This window comes from Colletotrichum costaricense (genome assembly GCF_030867565.1).
Source record: "Colletotrichum costaricense strain IMI 309622 chromosome Unknown Scaffold_9.1, whole genome shotgun sequence".
Lineage (NCBI taxonomy): Eukaryota > Fungi > Ascomycota > Sordariomycetes > Glomerellales > Glomerellaceae > Colletotrichum > Colletotrichum costaricense.
Window position 1 is genome coordinate 1,361,125 of NW_026848238.1, and position 15,926 is coordinate 1,377,050.

Below are 15,926 nucleotides of genomic sequence, written 5' to 3' on the forward strand. Positions count from 1 at the left end.
ATTTCTGTTTGCATGACTGTTAACGACTACCTAATGTAGCTCCTAGAGCCACTGGTCCGAGTTGATCGAACAAATTGGAATCCAATTTGGGGTGGTATGTATGCTGCGCACGCCCATATCGTCCCCATCGGTCTTTAGCAGCTCTCCTCGTGAGCAATGGTCATCATCATAATCAACCCCCCATCCTATCCGCGATTGTCTCATGTGAAAACTCCAAAGCTGATTCCCATAAAAATACCCTTTCCTAGTCCCTTAAACACAAAGATGGTAGAATCCTGGCCTCGCTGCTGTTCGCTGGTGAGGGAACACTAAGTGCCCCTCAGCAGGACCACGTTGAGGAGGGTTCAAGAATGCCAAGTCCAATCACAACCCGGGGGATATAAGTCTCCTGCGACGCCATTTCCATGAATGCTCTCTCTAGCCGTGTTTCCCTCAAAGTTCCCGAGTGCGCTTCATACATCGTCAAGGCGGCCGGCGGGTTCCTCGTCATCGTCGCCGAAACTGCCAACGGACGACATGTCGTCGTCGTCTTCGCTCTCGGCGCCGGCTTCGTCGGCAGCATCTTTGCTTGCGTACTTTTGGACGTACTCTGTGCCCTCGTTAGCAAGCTATCTTGACCCCGTTTTGCCTTCTATTGCGTCGACGCACCCTTGACCTTAGCGTCGTAGCTCTTGGGTTCTCTTATCATCAGGGCAGCCGCCTCGCCGTTCAGGGGGTCCGTCGGGTTCGGGTATCGAAGAAGTTGAGGCAAGAAGACCTCAAAGATGTTGATCATGTCGAACATGGGCGACCAAGTCTGGTTGATGACATCCAGGCAGACGGAGCCCGACCTAAGCCATTTCACAGATCAGCCCCTTGCTCTGTTTTGCTCCCTCCCATACCACTTGTTCGTCCATATGTATCTCGGTCGGACGTTCTCTACTCACAGCTCGTCGATGTTGGGGTGGAAAATGCGATTCACGAATCCGATACTCGGTGACTTATAGGGGTACTGGTCAGGAAGCTCGACATGGACCTTCCAGACGCCGCCTTCGAATGGAGCTGCAGAGAATCAGCATAGTAAACTAATACATGGGTATTGGTTGGACTGACTCTCGGTAGGGCCCTTAAATCTAACGTAGAACTCTTGCCTAGGTGGTGGGGTTAGGATCGGAGGGTGTCGTCGAATGGGTCTAAGTCTTACACTTGACGTGGCGTTAGTCGCAACAGCTCTGAATATGGGCTAGGGAGGCAACTTACTGTTGTCGTTCACCAGAGTAACCTCATAGTCACTCATCAACCTACAAAGGTCAGTATATCAAGCAGGAGGTGGTCGGTCGGCAAATCGCACATCCTGCGTCAGGTTAGCGAGCTACCAAAGGTATGGTGTGACTTGGGGCGCCGTTACTTCATGACCTAGACAAAAGACAAAGACAAAGGTGTGAGCTTGCTGCACCATTATCATACAAAGACTCCAGTAGCACTGTAGACTTACATCAGTCTCGATTCTTCTGCGTGGGCTGCTCATCTTGTCAGTTGCGCGGGGTGTTCGGACGACTGTTCGATCGGGGTAGAGTTGTTGTAAGATGGATGCGGGGAAGGATGGATCGATGTTAGTGTGGAGGTTCCCCTATATATGAGGTCTCGCCGCGGGGTCTTGAGAGACAATATCCTATACGGGATGTCGCTTGTTGTTGGTCTTGAAATCGTGAGGAGTGCAGTGGGTGGTTACAGAGAGGAGGAGAAGGTCGGATCGGGTTCCTGACGCCAAGTCACGCGCAATGATGATGTGGGCGATCCCGGACCATGAGTGATAAGTGCAACGATAAGGAATGGTGGGTCCGAGGATTAGGCGGCTAGGCGCGGATCTTGCCAGCCACACAGGTTCCCTTATTGTCTGTTGGAGCCCACTGCCCACCTGTCTTGGGCTCTTACATGACTAAGGCCATGCGGGACAATGCAAGCCTTAATCGTCTCGGAGGAACAATGTCGAAACTGGGGGTCGATGTTGGAGAGGCAAAACGTTCCTCCAGTATCGAAGGGTTACATACAAAGCCGCAGATACTTTCAAAAAAAAGAGTTACTTGAATTCAATCGTCATTTCCTCAGGTTCTGCAGCGGCATTCAGTCTTGCTTCAGGTTGCAAGTATACAGCTCCAGCTGAACTCAACTCACCTTAGACATTCAGAGCCAGATCAGCCAACAAACACCGGCAGTGCCGACTAGTAGAGTTCGCAAGAATGATGTAAGTCCTTGATGCTGTAAGAAAAAGCAATCCATAAGGGCCGTTCCGTCCAACGACATCATCTGCTTGCGGGATCTCTTGAGACATTTCTACAAGGAACAACCCATCATCCCACGCAAGTACGGATCGGATGGACTGCAGTCGTGGGCAAGGTTGTACGCTGTCACGAGCCAGGAAGGAAACGCCGTCTTCTAATGGGAGGGGGGGACTATCCGTGATACCGGCCGTCCGTCACTTCCTTCTACCCAGGTATGCGGGGACTTATACGCAGTGAAAGCGGTGTCGGTTGGCCATGTTAAAGGCTAAAAGTCAACGAGAATAGACTCCAAAAAGTCAAGTCACGCGAGCGCCATCATCCCAAGCGTCGGGTTCGCTAGCCAGCTTGTCCCGATCTGGGCCAAGGGAAACCTTGGACATCCCAATGCCCGTCCTCGCGGAGGGCCGAGAGCAGAAACCGCTGGGCCCGAGGCAGAGTTGCCTCGGTCTTAGCTCACTTACCTCAGCAACGGGCCCTGAGAGGATCAGCATGGTACTGACGCCCTACGTAGTATGGACCAGGACGATAAGCGCAGCACGGCTCACTAATCCCTTCCCAGAACAAAAGGTACGTATCCGTCAAGAGACGGCGATGGACCCTGGAGGGGGGACCACCGAACGTGCCTCGGCGCCTTGTCCAATCACGGAGGTTGGTCGCAGGTGGACCGGACACCGTTCCCTGGACCTTGGGGGACATTCACAGCGAAGCGTCCAGCACGGCACCTGTATGGTCAGCTTTGTGAGATCGACCCGCTTTTACCATCTCTAACCCCCAGCCCAGCGAAGCGGCGGGAACGAAACACCACCGGTAATTTTGGAGATACTCAATTCTACGCAGCAAAAACCATCATGACTTGGATAATAAAAGATTGCGCTTCGCCCTTCAACGCAAACTTCTCCTAATCTTTTCTCTCCACACTGAAAACATCAGCATCATCACGACCAAATTTGCATCTTTGCATTCTCATTTTTTTCTGCACTTGCATATCCCTTCCATACGTTTACTTCTTATTCAAGACAAAAAGGTACTTGTCTGCCCATATGTCTCTCCCTACAATCCGAAGTACCTGTCTGAGGTCGTGTGCCTCTCTTCTGAGAAGCACGCGACCCTCGACAGCAGCGTCTCTGATGCGACCCATGTATTCCGCTGTCACGCAACCATTGCAGATGCGACACAGCTCGCATTCTCCCATGGGTACAACTTCTGCCAACCAAAGAAAGAAAGTCACACTTGGTTCTTTGCGCAGTCTGTACAAGAAGCGCGAGCCAATCACAGTCATGACTGCACACGACTTCCCCAGTGCCCACGTTGCCGACCATGCCGGCATGGATATTATCCTTGTGGGCGACAGCTTGGCCATGGTTGCGCTTGGTATGGAAGACACGAGCGAAGTTGTGGTAGAAGAAATGCTGCTTCATTGCCGCTCTGTCGCAAGAGCCACCAAGTCCGCATTTACTGTAAGTCTACTCTGGATCTAATCTGCAAATATCGTACTGATCCAAACTTAGGTTGGCGATTTACCCATGGGCAGCTATGAAATAGCTCCGGAACAGGCTCTGGAAACTGCCATCCGCTTCGTCAAAGAGGGCCGCGTGCAAGGCGTGAAGCTCGAGGGTGGCAAGGAGATGGCCCCCACAATCCAGAAGATCACGTCCGCGGGCATCCCCGTTCTCGCGCACGTGGGACTGACACCGCAACGGCAGAACGCCCTTGGCGGCTTCAGAGTGCAAGGCAAGACTTCCGACGGGGCCCTGAGGCTCCTTGAGGATGCCCTCGCCGTACAAGAGGCCGGTGCTTTCGCCATGGTCATCGAGGCGGTTCCCGCTGAAGTCGCAGCACTTGTCACGGAAAAGCTCTCTGTCCCAACCATTGGCATCGGCGCCGGCAATGGCTGCTCCGGCCAGGTCTTGGTGCAGGTCGACATGACTGGAAACTTCCCTCCCGGCCGATTCCTGCCAAAGTTCGTCAAGAAGTACGGCAACGTCTGGGGCGAGAGTCTTCGTGCCATCGAGACCTATCGGGACGAGGTGAAGAGCCGACAGTATCCTGCACCCGAGCACACCTATCCCATTTCCAAGGAGGCGCTTGACGAATTTACCAGCGCTTTGGAAAAGTTGTGAGGAGCTGACCGCGTTCGGTGGCTAATAGATCGTTGCTTTGCGTCACTTTCGTGCTGCATTACCGGTGTTTGGGAGTCTAGAGGGCGGAAGCATTTTTATCGTTTTTCAACCATAGGATACCATGTAATAGCATACTTAATCTCAGCCGAAGGCTGGATTCATAGCATAAGAAATCACAAGCTGACCGCTTGAATCTTTGAAGCACTATCGCAAGCATGTTAGCATTTGCGTCTACCATTAGTAATAAATGCTTCATAGACGTACACTATGCAAGTTACCGACAATCTCGTCGAGGGAGGGGGCGAAAGAGTCATTGACGTAACAAAAGACGCTGTCTGTTTCTTGAAGCTTGAGCCTCTTGCGCAGATACCAGATGACAGTGTGGAAAGTCTGGGTAGATGAGATCTTGGCCACCCCTCGAGCGAGCGAGGGTGCACTTCCGACAGCCTTGAATTTAACGACGACCTTTTCTGAAGGATACTCGCCTGCGCTGCTCAGAGCAGAGGCCACATCGCGAGGTTGAGCTATCAGGATGGCTGAGGCGGACATGGTGAGTGGCACTTCAGGAGAGGCTGGACGATCTGGAATGGTGGCAGGCGGAGGTGACGCCGAGTCTGGCCTGGGGATGCCAGGCGACGATGGGGTAGCCATTTTCGGATGCTGCGTTGCTATCTAGAGTGGGTGCGTGGTCGAAGAAGTGTTGAAATGAGTAGGATGAGAATCGAAAGCGGTGTCGAACTAGCCGAGTCATCAGATACAGAGAGGTTGTTCGGATGAATAGAAAGTAAGGTAAAGGAAGGAGGTGAGGTTGGAGATGAAAGAGTGAGACTGGCCATTCATTGTGTGCTAGGTTCGGCAGGTGGTTGGCCGGGGCCCCGTGAGTGGTTACTGCCTGAGTGCGCCCTGGGCGGGCTTGCTAGGCACCTCGAGCACCTCACCTCAAGAACCTTCTGTTCTCCAGATACGACTACACGCCCACCATCAATTACATACCTATCTAACGGAACAGTCCAGACCAATTTCGAACCGTCTCTTCATCATGGCCTCGCGATGCTACAGGCGACTGATATTAAGAGCACAAGATCCGATAATCTCGTAGGCCAAAAAAATTGGACTATAGGCTATCTGGGACCATGCATGCACGATGATCGCAGAGTACCGTACTTGGAGAGAAAGATGCAGGGAATCGATGCAACGACCCTCGGCTTCAGGCGCGTAGTCCTGAATCGACGTCTCTCACTCTCACAGCATAAGCCACGCTTATTACCTTCCAGAGAGCATAATATGCAGTGAGCAACGCTCGAGCGAGCGAGCGAGCGAGTGATTCGCGACCACGCCTTCTGCCGCGGAGAGCCAACTCGTAGTCGGGCTACTCGTAGCAATTCACTTCTTCTCACTTCTTCTCCAGGCCTGCTTAGTGTCGGAGGGGCAGGCAGACGTGACACAACCATAAGAAGTCATCTCTGATTCACCTCCCCTTCCTTATTCCTACGCCACACAATCACAGATAAGATGTTGCTTACCATTATGGTCATGAGCCTATTTATAAGGCGCATTTTGTGCACTTTGGACTGTTTCTTTTCCCAAACATTCTTTTAATCAAGCAAGACTCAATTCCTAACCTTGCGTACAGAACTTCGAACCCCTTTTAAGATCTTGATCTCGTCGTACCCCAGGGTCGCCCAAATCCACTAACATGGCAACAACACATGCTACGCTCGTGCGCAAGCAAACGCGTGATGTCAAAGACTTGGGAAGCTTGGCTTTTGTCTTTTCCTTAGACGGCTTGTATCTCGACGTTCCCGCCGTCATTGCTGTAGCGCGTCACGGGCTCGTTCCTCGCGTGAAGGATGACCAACTGATTCGAGACCGAATACGCCAGAGTATCAACGTCCTCGATCACCATGTGGAAAACGGCTGGGTCGTGTATGGCGTCAACACGGGCTTCGGTGGCAGCGCCGACTCACGGACGGAACAGCTCAAGAAACTACAAATCTCTCTGCTCCAACACACCCAAAGCGCCATCATCGCCTCCTCTGACCTGACCGACAGTCAAATTGATCAAGACGGACAGTCCCATGTTATTCCCACAGCTTGGGTGAAGGCCGCCATCGTAATCAGAGCGAACCAAAACCTCCGCGGCCATAGTGCCGTCAGGCTGGAGGTTATCGAGGCACTTCTCAGCCTTCTACGTCACGACATCACGCCGTTGATTCCTTTGCGAGGCACCATCTCGGCATCCGGGGACTTGATGCCCCTATCTTACATCGCGGGGACTCTGATTGGGGACCCCAACATTTCCGTCACCGTTGGATCAGGCCTTAGCAGAAAAGTCTTGTCTGCCCGCGATGCATTGAAACAATATGGCATACAGTCTGTTGAGCTGCAGCCAAAGGAGGGTTTGGGCCTGATTAACGGGACTGCACCCTCTGCTGCCTTGGCTGCGTTGGTAATTCACGAAGCGAACCAACTCGCAGTCCTCGCCCAGGGGCTTACTGCTTTCACATCCGAATGCCTACTTGGTAACGTCGAGTGGACCAATGAGTTCATTCACAGAATTCGACCTCACGATGGACAGAAAGAGGTGGCCAACAATATTCGCAACTTCCTCAAGTCCTCCAAGTATGTGACTGGTCTGGAAGGTAAGAAGCGGACGGGCCAAGGTCTATGGCAGGACAGATACTCAACTCGAACCGCGCCACAGTGGATGGGTCCGTATCTCGAGGACCTTCAACTAGCATATAGGCAGATCCGGACCGAGCTAAACTCAACCTCCGACAACCCAGTCATCGACATAGGCGTCGTCGGCGATGTGACCGCAGGGGATGTGTACTCTGGAGGCAACTTTCAAGCGACCGCCATCACCTCCGCCATGGACAAGACCAGAACGGCGCTGCAGATGATCGGGCGCATGCTCTTCTCGCAGTGCTCCGAGCTGATCAATCCGGCCACGAACAATGGTCTCGACCCGAACCTGGTCTATGGAGACCCTGACCAGTCCTATACTATGAAGGGCATCGACGTCAACATGAGTGCCTACATGTCGGAGCTGGCTGCGCTCGCGCATCCAGTCTCGTCACACGTCCAATCGGCCGAGATGCACAACCAGGGCATCAACTCCCTTGCGTTCCTCTCAGGCCGCCGTACCATGGAGGCCGTCGATGTCTTATCACACATGTGTGCCGCTCACCTCCTTGTATGCTGCCAGGCAGCCGACTTGAGAGCCTATCACGAGAAATTCCTCTCTTCCATATCTTTGTCGCCTTCCATGACGAACCTGGCCTCCTTGTTATCGGCAGACATGGACATCAAGAGCGAGGGTCAGACGACTGAGGCAACGACGACAAGAATTGGTTTGGACGAGCTGGTAAGAGCGTGGTGGTACGGGGCAAACAAGTACAGCCACACCCAGCGCTGCTCGGTTGTCGCGTCCAAAGCCGCCTCCCACATCATGGACTCCTTAGCCCACGATGGATCTAGCTGCGTCTCATTGATGCAAGTCCTGGCTGTCCGAGAAGAGTTCCGGCAAACCATGGAAGCGTGGGTCGCTGACCCATCCAACAACCCCAAATCGAACTACACGTACCCTGAAGGCCTAGGCCTAGGGTCTGCAGCGCTCCATGGTCTCGTGCGCCAGGAATTGCAAGTTCATTTTCACCAGGGCCTTAGAGAAGAGCAGTCCAGTACAATTGGTACCAGCGTTTCAAAGATTTACGAGGCAATTCGCCAGGCCACCGTCGTTCAGAAACTGTTGCCCTGTCTCTTTCAAGAGGACGGAGAGTTGGGAAGATATACTTCCGAAACCCCGGCTGATAGCGGATCGCGGCCTCGCGGCTTCCCGAGCCATGCCCCGTTTGATGACCGGTACCTGCCGATGTCGCTGGTAAATGCGCGAGAACAAGAAAGACTGAAGAGGAAGCGGGAGGAGTAGGTCTCGCGGTGACTTTGGCTCTTCACCTTTAGATATAAGATAGACATTGGCTAAACTCAGCCCCATTGAAATAAGAAGAAGTAGAATATTATTGAGTACTTGACACTGGATCCTGAGCACTGGAACGAGTTGTCAAGTGTTTGCGCATGATCCATGTGTGCATTTCAGTATAATATATCGCACTCAAAAGTGGCAATGAGCCGTCTGAAGCTCAACTCAAGCTAAAATAGAACCACCCCCAAAGCATTCGACCTCCATTCTCTTCTTCTTCATTGACTCAACTATTGAAAAACCACGTTCTCATCAGTTGCACGGCTACATATGGACAGATTTTGGCTATTGAATGAAGCGTTGCGCGAAACAACACCGGTACGGTATAGCATGGTGTGTGTATTTGTTAGTTAGAGTCGAGCGGGATAGGCGGTCGTGCTTCAATAAGACAGACGCAGCCAAGCAGTCAAAAAAGACGATTTACACCTAACCAACCAAACAAACCACCTCAAACCCACAAAAAAACAACAAATTCACGCAAAAACGACTTCAGACACCCCAAAGAGCAAAAGAAACTGTCCCTAGCAAGGCTCGAACTTGCGACCTTTGGATATCTCTAGATGATCTAGAGTCATATGTATGGATATGAGACCAACGCTCTACCGACTGAGCCATAGAGACTGATTGATAATCTTCCCGACCTGAAAGCGCACTATGATCCCCGTAAGCAAGACCCCGCTGGACAAAGTCCATACCAGCCCCACTAAACGAGGCCCGTGGGATGGTGGGGCCTTCAGCGCGCGGTGCGGCACGCGCAATGCGCAGCACTAGGGACGTAGATGCATGGAAGCTTTTTCGCCTGACGTGTAACCGAGAGAACGAACGCGTGGGAAAACAGAACCGTCGGGTTCGTAAAAGCTATGTAGCTTGCGCATCGTCGAAACTTAATTCGCATGACAAGCCCCATCACTATGGAATTCCCATTGCTTCACCTCATTTCGGAGACGATGATTTTCAGGAACCGAAGTGGTCCTCAAATAAGTAACTTTGTGTTGTTCTGCCTACCTACCTATCTAGACCAAGCTTGGGCCGCTTGTAAGACGCTGGTACGCAGGCCGGTGCCTTTCTCGTGACGAGACTAGAATGAATACATAATAGCTTCTTGAAGTCGAGATCGTGGCTGTCAATGCACCCCCGGAATCCGGAGATTTGATGTACTCATTAGTTCGTTGCGTGCTCGAAGGATCTGACACTTAATAGATCTTGGTCTCCAAACTGACCCGGTGACATAATCAAAGCCTGGAATGCACGATGACATTCATCTAGGATACGATGGGGTGTATGAAATGCTTGAATTATCCTCAACGCCTTGTCTGAATAACACAAACACTCGGGCTGCTTCACGGCACCCGCAGCATCCTACTTTCCCAAACCATGCAGCTTTTTTTTTCGTGTTCAACGTACAATATACACAAGCATAGACTGTTCAATGTGATATCTACACCGTGGTTCATTAAGACGCGCCGTCCTAGTTTCTCCTCCTATCGCATGTACGGCCCCTGGTGGTAATGATGCTGATGGCCGACAATGTGCCGCCGCCCTGCCCGCGCCCAAAAGAAAATAAAAGGAAAATTGAGCCGTCGTGGTATAAGATAATCCATGCCAAACGCCACTGTGCATGCAATGATATCAATGCGAGCCGACCTATTAGTGAAAGACGAAGTGAAGAGAAAATAAACATGACCGGAAACCAAACATGGTTTCATGTTGGACAGTCTACTGGTATCATTGATTCCACAACAGTGGAACGTATCCGTAGCTTTTTGATGATAATGCGCCGTGCATTGCAGCGGCAAGTGGGGGATCGAGAAGAACATTGGGAAGCAGGGCAGAGTCGGTGTCAAAGTGTTGGGCGACATGACGAGGAGTCCATGGGTTGGCCTGGTCTACAAGGAGTCGTCCGTGTATTCGTCGTCGCGTGAGTGTTTAGATCGGTATCTGGGAACCCGGCCCAGTTGGCTGAGAAGGTCGTCCAGCTCGGCCCAGTTGTCAGTATTTTCGGCAAACTTGCGATGCTTGCGTGTGAGAATGTGCTTCGAGCTGTTAGCGTGACAGTATTATTATTCAAGTCCCACTCTCCACATACCTCGTCGAAATCCTTAAATTTGTCCTGGCAGTTCTCACAGTAGCCCGGCTTCAGGTCGCGCTTGCTTTTAGCCGGCGGAGCCTGTGTCTTTGAGCTGGTTCTCGAGAGCTTGGAGCTCTGCTTCTCGGCGTCCTCCTCAATGAGCTCCATACGCCTGCTGGTGGTTCGAGAAACACTAGTAGATCTGGTAGACGTCGCTTCCAGAGACATCTCCGTGAGCCGCCGGGAGCTGGCGTCTTGGGGAACGGGTGCACCCCGCTGCAACACCTTGCGTTGCAAACCATGCACCTCCTTACTCGTACCGGCCTTGGCTCCGTTGATGCCAGAGGTGGACGAGATCATGTTCGACCGGATAGCCGAAGTCACATTTGACGGCTGCAATCCAGAGGCGACGGGCTCGCCGGCCAAGAAACGCCCGTTGCCAGTCCGTCCAGTGAAAGCATGTTGAGTCCGGCCGAAATCAATCGGGTTTGATACCACAGCCTTGGGAGGGTTGAACACATCCATAGGCTTCATGGCAGCCCGCAACTTGTTCTGGCCCTCTTGCATCTCAGAAAGCGAGCGCTTGCCAATGGCTGCCTTTGGCGCAGGCACTTCGGGAGGCTGGAGAGACGGGCTCTCCTCGGCCGCAGGTTTGGCGACACGCTCCTTGTGTTCCTTTGGATCCTTTTGCTGCGTTGACGGTTTCCTGCTGGGCCGTTCAACGGGTTCTGGCTCCTCGACAAATGGGCATCGGCCCTCGGTAACAGTCCTGAACTGCGGCCACTCGCCGTGGTACTTGTTATTGACCTTGGGATACTCCCGCACCATGATAGGCTTCTGCTTCTCGTCAATGTCGTAGATGTAGATATATGGCCCCTTGAAGTTGATCATTTCCCGGCTCGTGACAGCATCCGAGGGACCGTTCAGTCGCTCATGCTGCAACAGCTGCAACAGACCGGGCTCCTCTGTAGCCTTCTTTGTCCCTACGTTTCTTGCAGAATCGCGGTTGGCGCCATATGCCGCGACGACATGCGGGTCAGGCTCCAGCAAAAACTGCAATATCCTCTGGAACTTTTCCACCGACCAAATCTTCTTTCCCATGTCCCGAGCCTTGTGAAGAACATCGTTGCTCTGGGTTGATCTCGTCCTCCGGGTTCTGTCATCGTGAGCTTGAGCTCGCCTCGAGGTCGTCTCTAGCAGAAGACGTCTTCGTGCATCGGTAGACCGGTCGAGAAGGGAAGGGTTGATGGTTTGAGGCTGCTCCTCAAGTTCGGCGTCGTGTGCAGCAGCTTGCACGTCTTCCTGCGCAGGTATCGGTCGGGCGGTCACTATGTGGGTGATGCTACTGGAGAAGAATCGTTCGTCTCTCTACACAAGAAGTTGTCAGTGGATAGAAGCCAACAACATGGTGGCTGGCAAGCTTTGCACATACGGCTCCAAGAGACTGGGCTTGACGGGTAAGCTTGGCCCTCTGATCTTCCGGGACACTATCAAAGTAAAAGACCATCTTGGGAAACCTCCCGCGGTACTCTGCCTGCCATTGGCGGATCCTCTCGACGTTACTAGAGTCATCGTGGTGTGTTGATCGTTCCTTTGTTATGGGACGGCCGACTCGCTGGGGAAGCTGGGAAGCCTTTGTGACCTTGGAGGGCGACCGAAGCTGACGCGAGCCGACATTTTCGACAACCTGCTTCTTGAACGGGGGCGGCTGGGCGTAGAGCTCCTCCCGTTGGATGTTGGCATGAGAGCGCTTCTGTTTGGCGTGAGCCAGAGCAGAAGCGGCTCTCAAGGGTGAATTGACCACATTGGGGTTGCTAGACAAAGGCGTTCGTCTGGTGGACATGGCCGAAGGAGGGATGGGATTCGGTGATAGGGATATGGCTGCCATAAAAATGCCCAATCAATATGTTTGATGTGAGAAGGCTGTTGAAATATTATCGGTCGGGTCTGAGTGGTTCGGAGGCGCTGCAAATGAGAGAGAGGACGAGACAGAACGTGAGTATCTGTGTTGGTGGTTGTGGTGGCTGCGAGAGGCGGGGGGGGTTTGCTGCTCTGTGGACAAGCACGCGACGTGGGAGGCTACTACACGTCGCTCACGCGTTCCAACAGAGACCGTGTCGACAAGTTCACCAAGACATTGAAGACGGAGTTTGAGCCCAGAAGAAGTTGCAAAAAACCACACGAGTGGAAGAGAAAGGAGGAGGAGGGGAGGGTATCGTCGTCGGAGTCGTCGTGAAGGGCAGCACCTGAGAGGTGTGTGGTGAATGTGCAGAGGAAAGAGCTTTCTTAATCAAGAGAGTGGTTGGTGTTGTGTGTGTGTGTGTGCGTGTGTGTGTGGTGGGAACACTGGGAAGAGAGGCTCCCCCCCGTCGTCCACTCTTACCAGACCGTGGCCCCCCGGGCTTACCCAAGGACCCATGGCCAGGACCCAAGTCGCGCTTGACGAGTTTGGGAGGGGAACAACAGCGCTAATCCCAGTTGGACTCGCCCAAAAACACGCACGGGCCAGACCTCTCTCCAGCAACCGGCCAAATTTGCTTGGCCCTGCGCGTCTTGCCAGTCAGCGGTCGCAGTGGATGCAGCCGCTGTAGTACAGGCATAGCTCGCTATAATTCCGGGCATGGTCCCTACCTAGGTAGGTATGGTAAGGTCCCCGACTCTACTCCGTAGTGAACCTCTCTACCTTACCTAACCTACCTTAGGTACCCAGGGAAGATGAGAACCCAAGGCCCACCTCCCGTCAACAATAACAACCTCTCGGTGCTAGGCGACAGGCTGTCTGCGGGTGGATAAAGGTGACAGGCTTGCAGACGATGGAAATTGGATGGAGCTGCCAGTGTGGAAAAACAATAAGAAAATCTTGCTGCTTCTGGGGCCTTGTTGGGGTCCATTCCCCAGTGCATCTTGCATCTTGCCTACGCAATGTGTTCGACAGTGACCATCATAACCATGTGTTGACGGGCGGGCATTCGCATCGTGTCAGGTACCTTTTCACGCTTCAGATAACCTTGAAAAGTTGACATAACCTTGAAAAGTTGACATAATACACCACTACCTACGCAGTATGTACTCCTTACACAGATACAGGTAGTATACGTTCTACCATGTCCATACAGATTTGCAGCAGGGTGGCTGGACGGAACAAGCTATGGGATGTATAATAATACGCATGCAGATGCAAAACATGGCCTGCATGCCTTCACTAAATACATAAAAATAACTTATACACAAGCTCTCATTTTCACTGCAAATTCTCATCCACTCGTCATTGTGGCACGATACCTAAAAGGGGGGGGAGCATCTAGGTTACCCCGTCTCACAAAGTCCGCTTGCGCTCGCCATTGACGAGTCAGCAGTGAGCAGGCACCTTCACAAATTCTCCTGCACCGTATCCGTCCGTACCTTGTGGTTAGCACCTCCGGTCATGACCTCATCCGAACCGTAGAGCCCGTCCATTTCCGCATCCACCAAAACCTCCCTTGTCTGACTCTCTCTCTCACCTCGCACCCACCACTCACATCACAAGTGACTATACCCGGTCATGAACGTCTCACGGCCGGTGAGCCGCGCCCTCCGTGCCATCCCGCGGTTACGCCCGGCATCGCCATGGCGGCGGCCTCTACCACCCTCCGCCTCCGGTGCCGTCGCCGGCCGTCAGCTCCGGCCCTACTCCGACGTCTCTGCCGCCGATCTGCAGTTCGGCCAGCCCGTACATGAGACTCACCCTCACATTCTCAAGGCTGGAGAGAGTAAGTCAGCTCTCACCATTCTCACTCATACATCATTTCATCTCATGATTGCCTGCCTACCTCAAGCGAATCTCATAGGAATGGCCCATGAGAACAAAGATATCTTACATCCTCAACCTATACCTTAGACTAACACCCGTCTCCAGTCACACCAGGCATAACAGCCCAAGAATACCACGACCGCCGCGCCCGCCTCGCCGAGCGCCTCCCAGACAACGCCGTCGCCGTCCTCGCCGCCGCAGACCTCAAATACCGCACCGGCGCCGTCTTCTTCCCCTACCGCCAAGACTCCAACTTCCTCTACCTCACCGGCTGGAACGAGGGCGACTCGGTCGCCGTCATCCGCAAGACCGGCAAGGACTACGGCGACTACGAGTTCCACCTCTTCGCCAGGCCAAAAGAGCCCGTCGCAGAACAATGGATGGGCGCCCGCAACGGCGTCCAGGCCGCCCTCGACATCTTCAACGCTGACAAGGCAGACGACATTGCCCGCATCGACCGCTGCCTCCCCGAGATCCTCAAGGGCGCGAGTCGGGTCTACACCGACATCCCGAAGCCCGGCAACGAACAGAACTCGGCCAGCAACGGCAGCAGCAAGCTCGTAGCCAGCCTCATGAACTCGGACAAGTCCTGGTTCCCCTCCGTCCGGATCCCGCTCTACCCCGTCATCAACCAGCTCCGCGCCATCAAATCCCCCGCCGAGATCGCCAACATGCGCCGCGCGGGCCGAATCTCCGGCCGCGTCATCACGGACGCCATGCGCCGGTCCTGGACCAGAGAAAAAGACCTCCACGCCTTTTTGGACTACCGCTTCACCGCCGACGGCTGCGACGGCCCGGCCTACGTCCCCGTCGTCGCGGGCGGACGCAACGGCCTCTGCATCCACTACGTCGTCAACAACAACACGATCCCCCAGGACGAAATGCTCCTCGTCGACGCGGGCGGCGAGTACGGCACCTACATCACCGACATCTCCCGCACCTGGCCCGCCGCGGGCAAATTCTCCCCCGCGCAACGAGACCTCTACGAGGCTGTCCTCACGGTTCAGCGGTCCAGCGTCGCGCTCTGCCGCGAGGACGCCAACCTTTCTCTAGACGAAATCCACGAGCACACCTCGGCGGGCCTGCTCGATCAGCTGAAAAGCCTCGGCTTCGAGGGCGTCACGTCGCGCGACGTCGACGTGCTCTTCCCCCATCACGTGGGGCACTACGTCGGGCTGGACGTGCACGACGTCCCCGGCTACGGGCGGCGGACGCCCCTGAGGAAGGGCCACTGCGTGACGATCGAGCCGGGCATCTACGTCCCGGACACGGACCGGTGGCCGGAGCATTTCAGGGGTATGGGCGTGCGGATCGAGGATAGCATCTGCGTGGACGAGACGTCGCCGTATATACTGACGACGGAGGCCGTGAAGGAGGTTGCTGATATTGAGGCTCTGAGAGACTAGAGCAGAGGAAGAGGGTGGGTTGTGCAGACGGGTTGTGTGGTGTGGTGTACCAACATTTGTGAAACCCTGTAAACCTCCGTGTATCCATCGCTGTAACAACAAAGTAACGATACCAAAGTGGCACCATAGAAGGGTGCCATTACACAAAGAGAAGCCATTCCGCTTTTGCTGGTTGAGCATCACCCCGTTTCGTCCACCTGAGAAGTTGCCAGAGATGGGACACTTATGTGCTTGCAGCGTAGCCTCGCACTAGGTTGGCGTCGTGTGTGCATTTTCTCCACTAGAGGGGATCAGGACCC

General features: G+C 53.8%; 6 protein-coding genes across 6 annotated transcripts; 3 read left to right on the top strand and 3 right to left on the bottom strand.

Annotated features, from left to right (window-relative positions):
- Positions 1-452: 452 nt before the first annotated feature.
- CCOS01_09286 (ubiquitin-conjugating enzyme) lies at positions 453-1,507 on the bottom strand (the record flags this gene model as incomplete). The annotated part of the gene is made up of 7 exons (XM_060457445.1): positions 453-589; positions 649-830; positions 927-1,041; positions 1,093-1,222; positions 1,285-1,333; positions 1,388-1,395; positions 1,475-1,507. The coding sequence occupies 7 exons, from the start codon at positions 1,505-1,507 to the stop codon at positions 453-455; spliced, it is 654 nt and encodes a 217-aa protein (XP_060312145.1).
- A 2,031-nt stretch (positions 1,508-3,538) lies between these two features.
- On the top strand, positions 3,539-4,381 carry CCOS01_09287 (3-methyl-2-oxobutanoate hydroxymethyltransferase; the record flags this gene model as incomplete). The annotated part of the gene is made up of 2 exons (XM_060457446.1): positions 3,539-3,718; positions 3,770-4,381. 2 exons carry the CDS (start codon positions 3,539-3,541, stop codon positions 4,379-4,381), a joined length of 792 nt encoding a protein of 263 aa, XP_060312146.1.
- Positions 4,382-4,522: 141 nt separating this feature from the next.
- On the bottom strand, positions 4,523-5,032 carry CCOS01_09288 (ubiquitin-like autophagy protein Apg12; the record flags this gene model as incomplete). Its single annotated transcript, XM_060457447.1, has 2 exons — positions 4,523-4,585; positions 4,646-5,032. 2 exons carry the CDS (start codon positions 5,030-5,032, stop codon positions 4,523-4,525), a joined length of 450 nt encoding a protein of 149 aa, XP_060312147.1.
- A 1,045-nt stretch (positions 5,033-6,077) lies between these two features.
- On the top strand, positions 6,078-8,312 carry CCOS01_09289 (phenylalanine ammonia-lyase; the record flags this gene model as incomplete). Its single annotated transcript, XM_060457448.1, has 1 exon — positions 6,078-8,312. The coding sequence occupies one exon, from the start codon at positions 6,078-6,080 to the stop codon at positions 8,310-8,312; it is 2,235 nt and encodes a 744-aa protein (XP_060312148.1).
- Positions 8,313-10,249: 1,937 nt separating this feature from the next.
- CCOS01_09290 (Dfp1/Him1) lies at positions 10,250-12,319 on the bottom strand (the record flags this gene model as incomplete). The annotated part of the gene is made up of 3 exons (XM_060457449.1): positions 10,250-10,396; positions 10,450-11,799; positions 11,864-12,319. 3 exons carry the CDS (start codon positions 12,317-12,319, stop codon positions 10,250-10,252), a joined length of 1,953 nt encoding a protein of 650 aa, XP_060312149.1.
- A 1,653-nt stretch (positions 12,320-13,972) lies between these two features.
- On the top strand, positions 13,973-15,627 carry CCOS01_09291 (metallopeptidase family M24; the record flags this gene model as incomplete). The annotated part of the gene is made up of 2 exons (XM_060457450.1): positions 13,973-14,180; positions 14,327-15,627. 2 exons carry the CDS (start codon positions 13,973-13,975, stop codon positions 15,625-15,627), a joined length of 1,509 nt encoding a protein of 502 aa, XP_060312150.1.
- Positions 15,628-15,926: the final 299 nt, after the last annotated feature.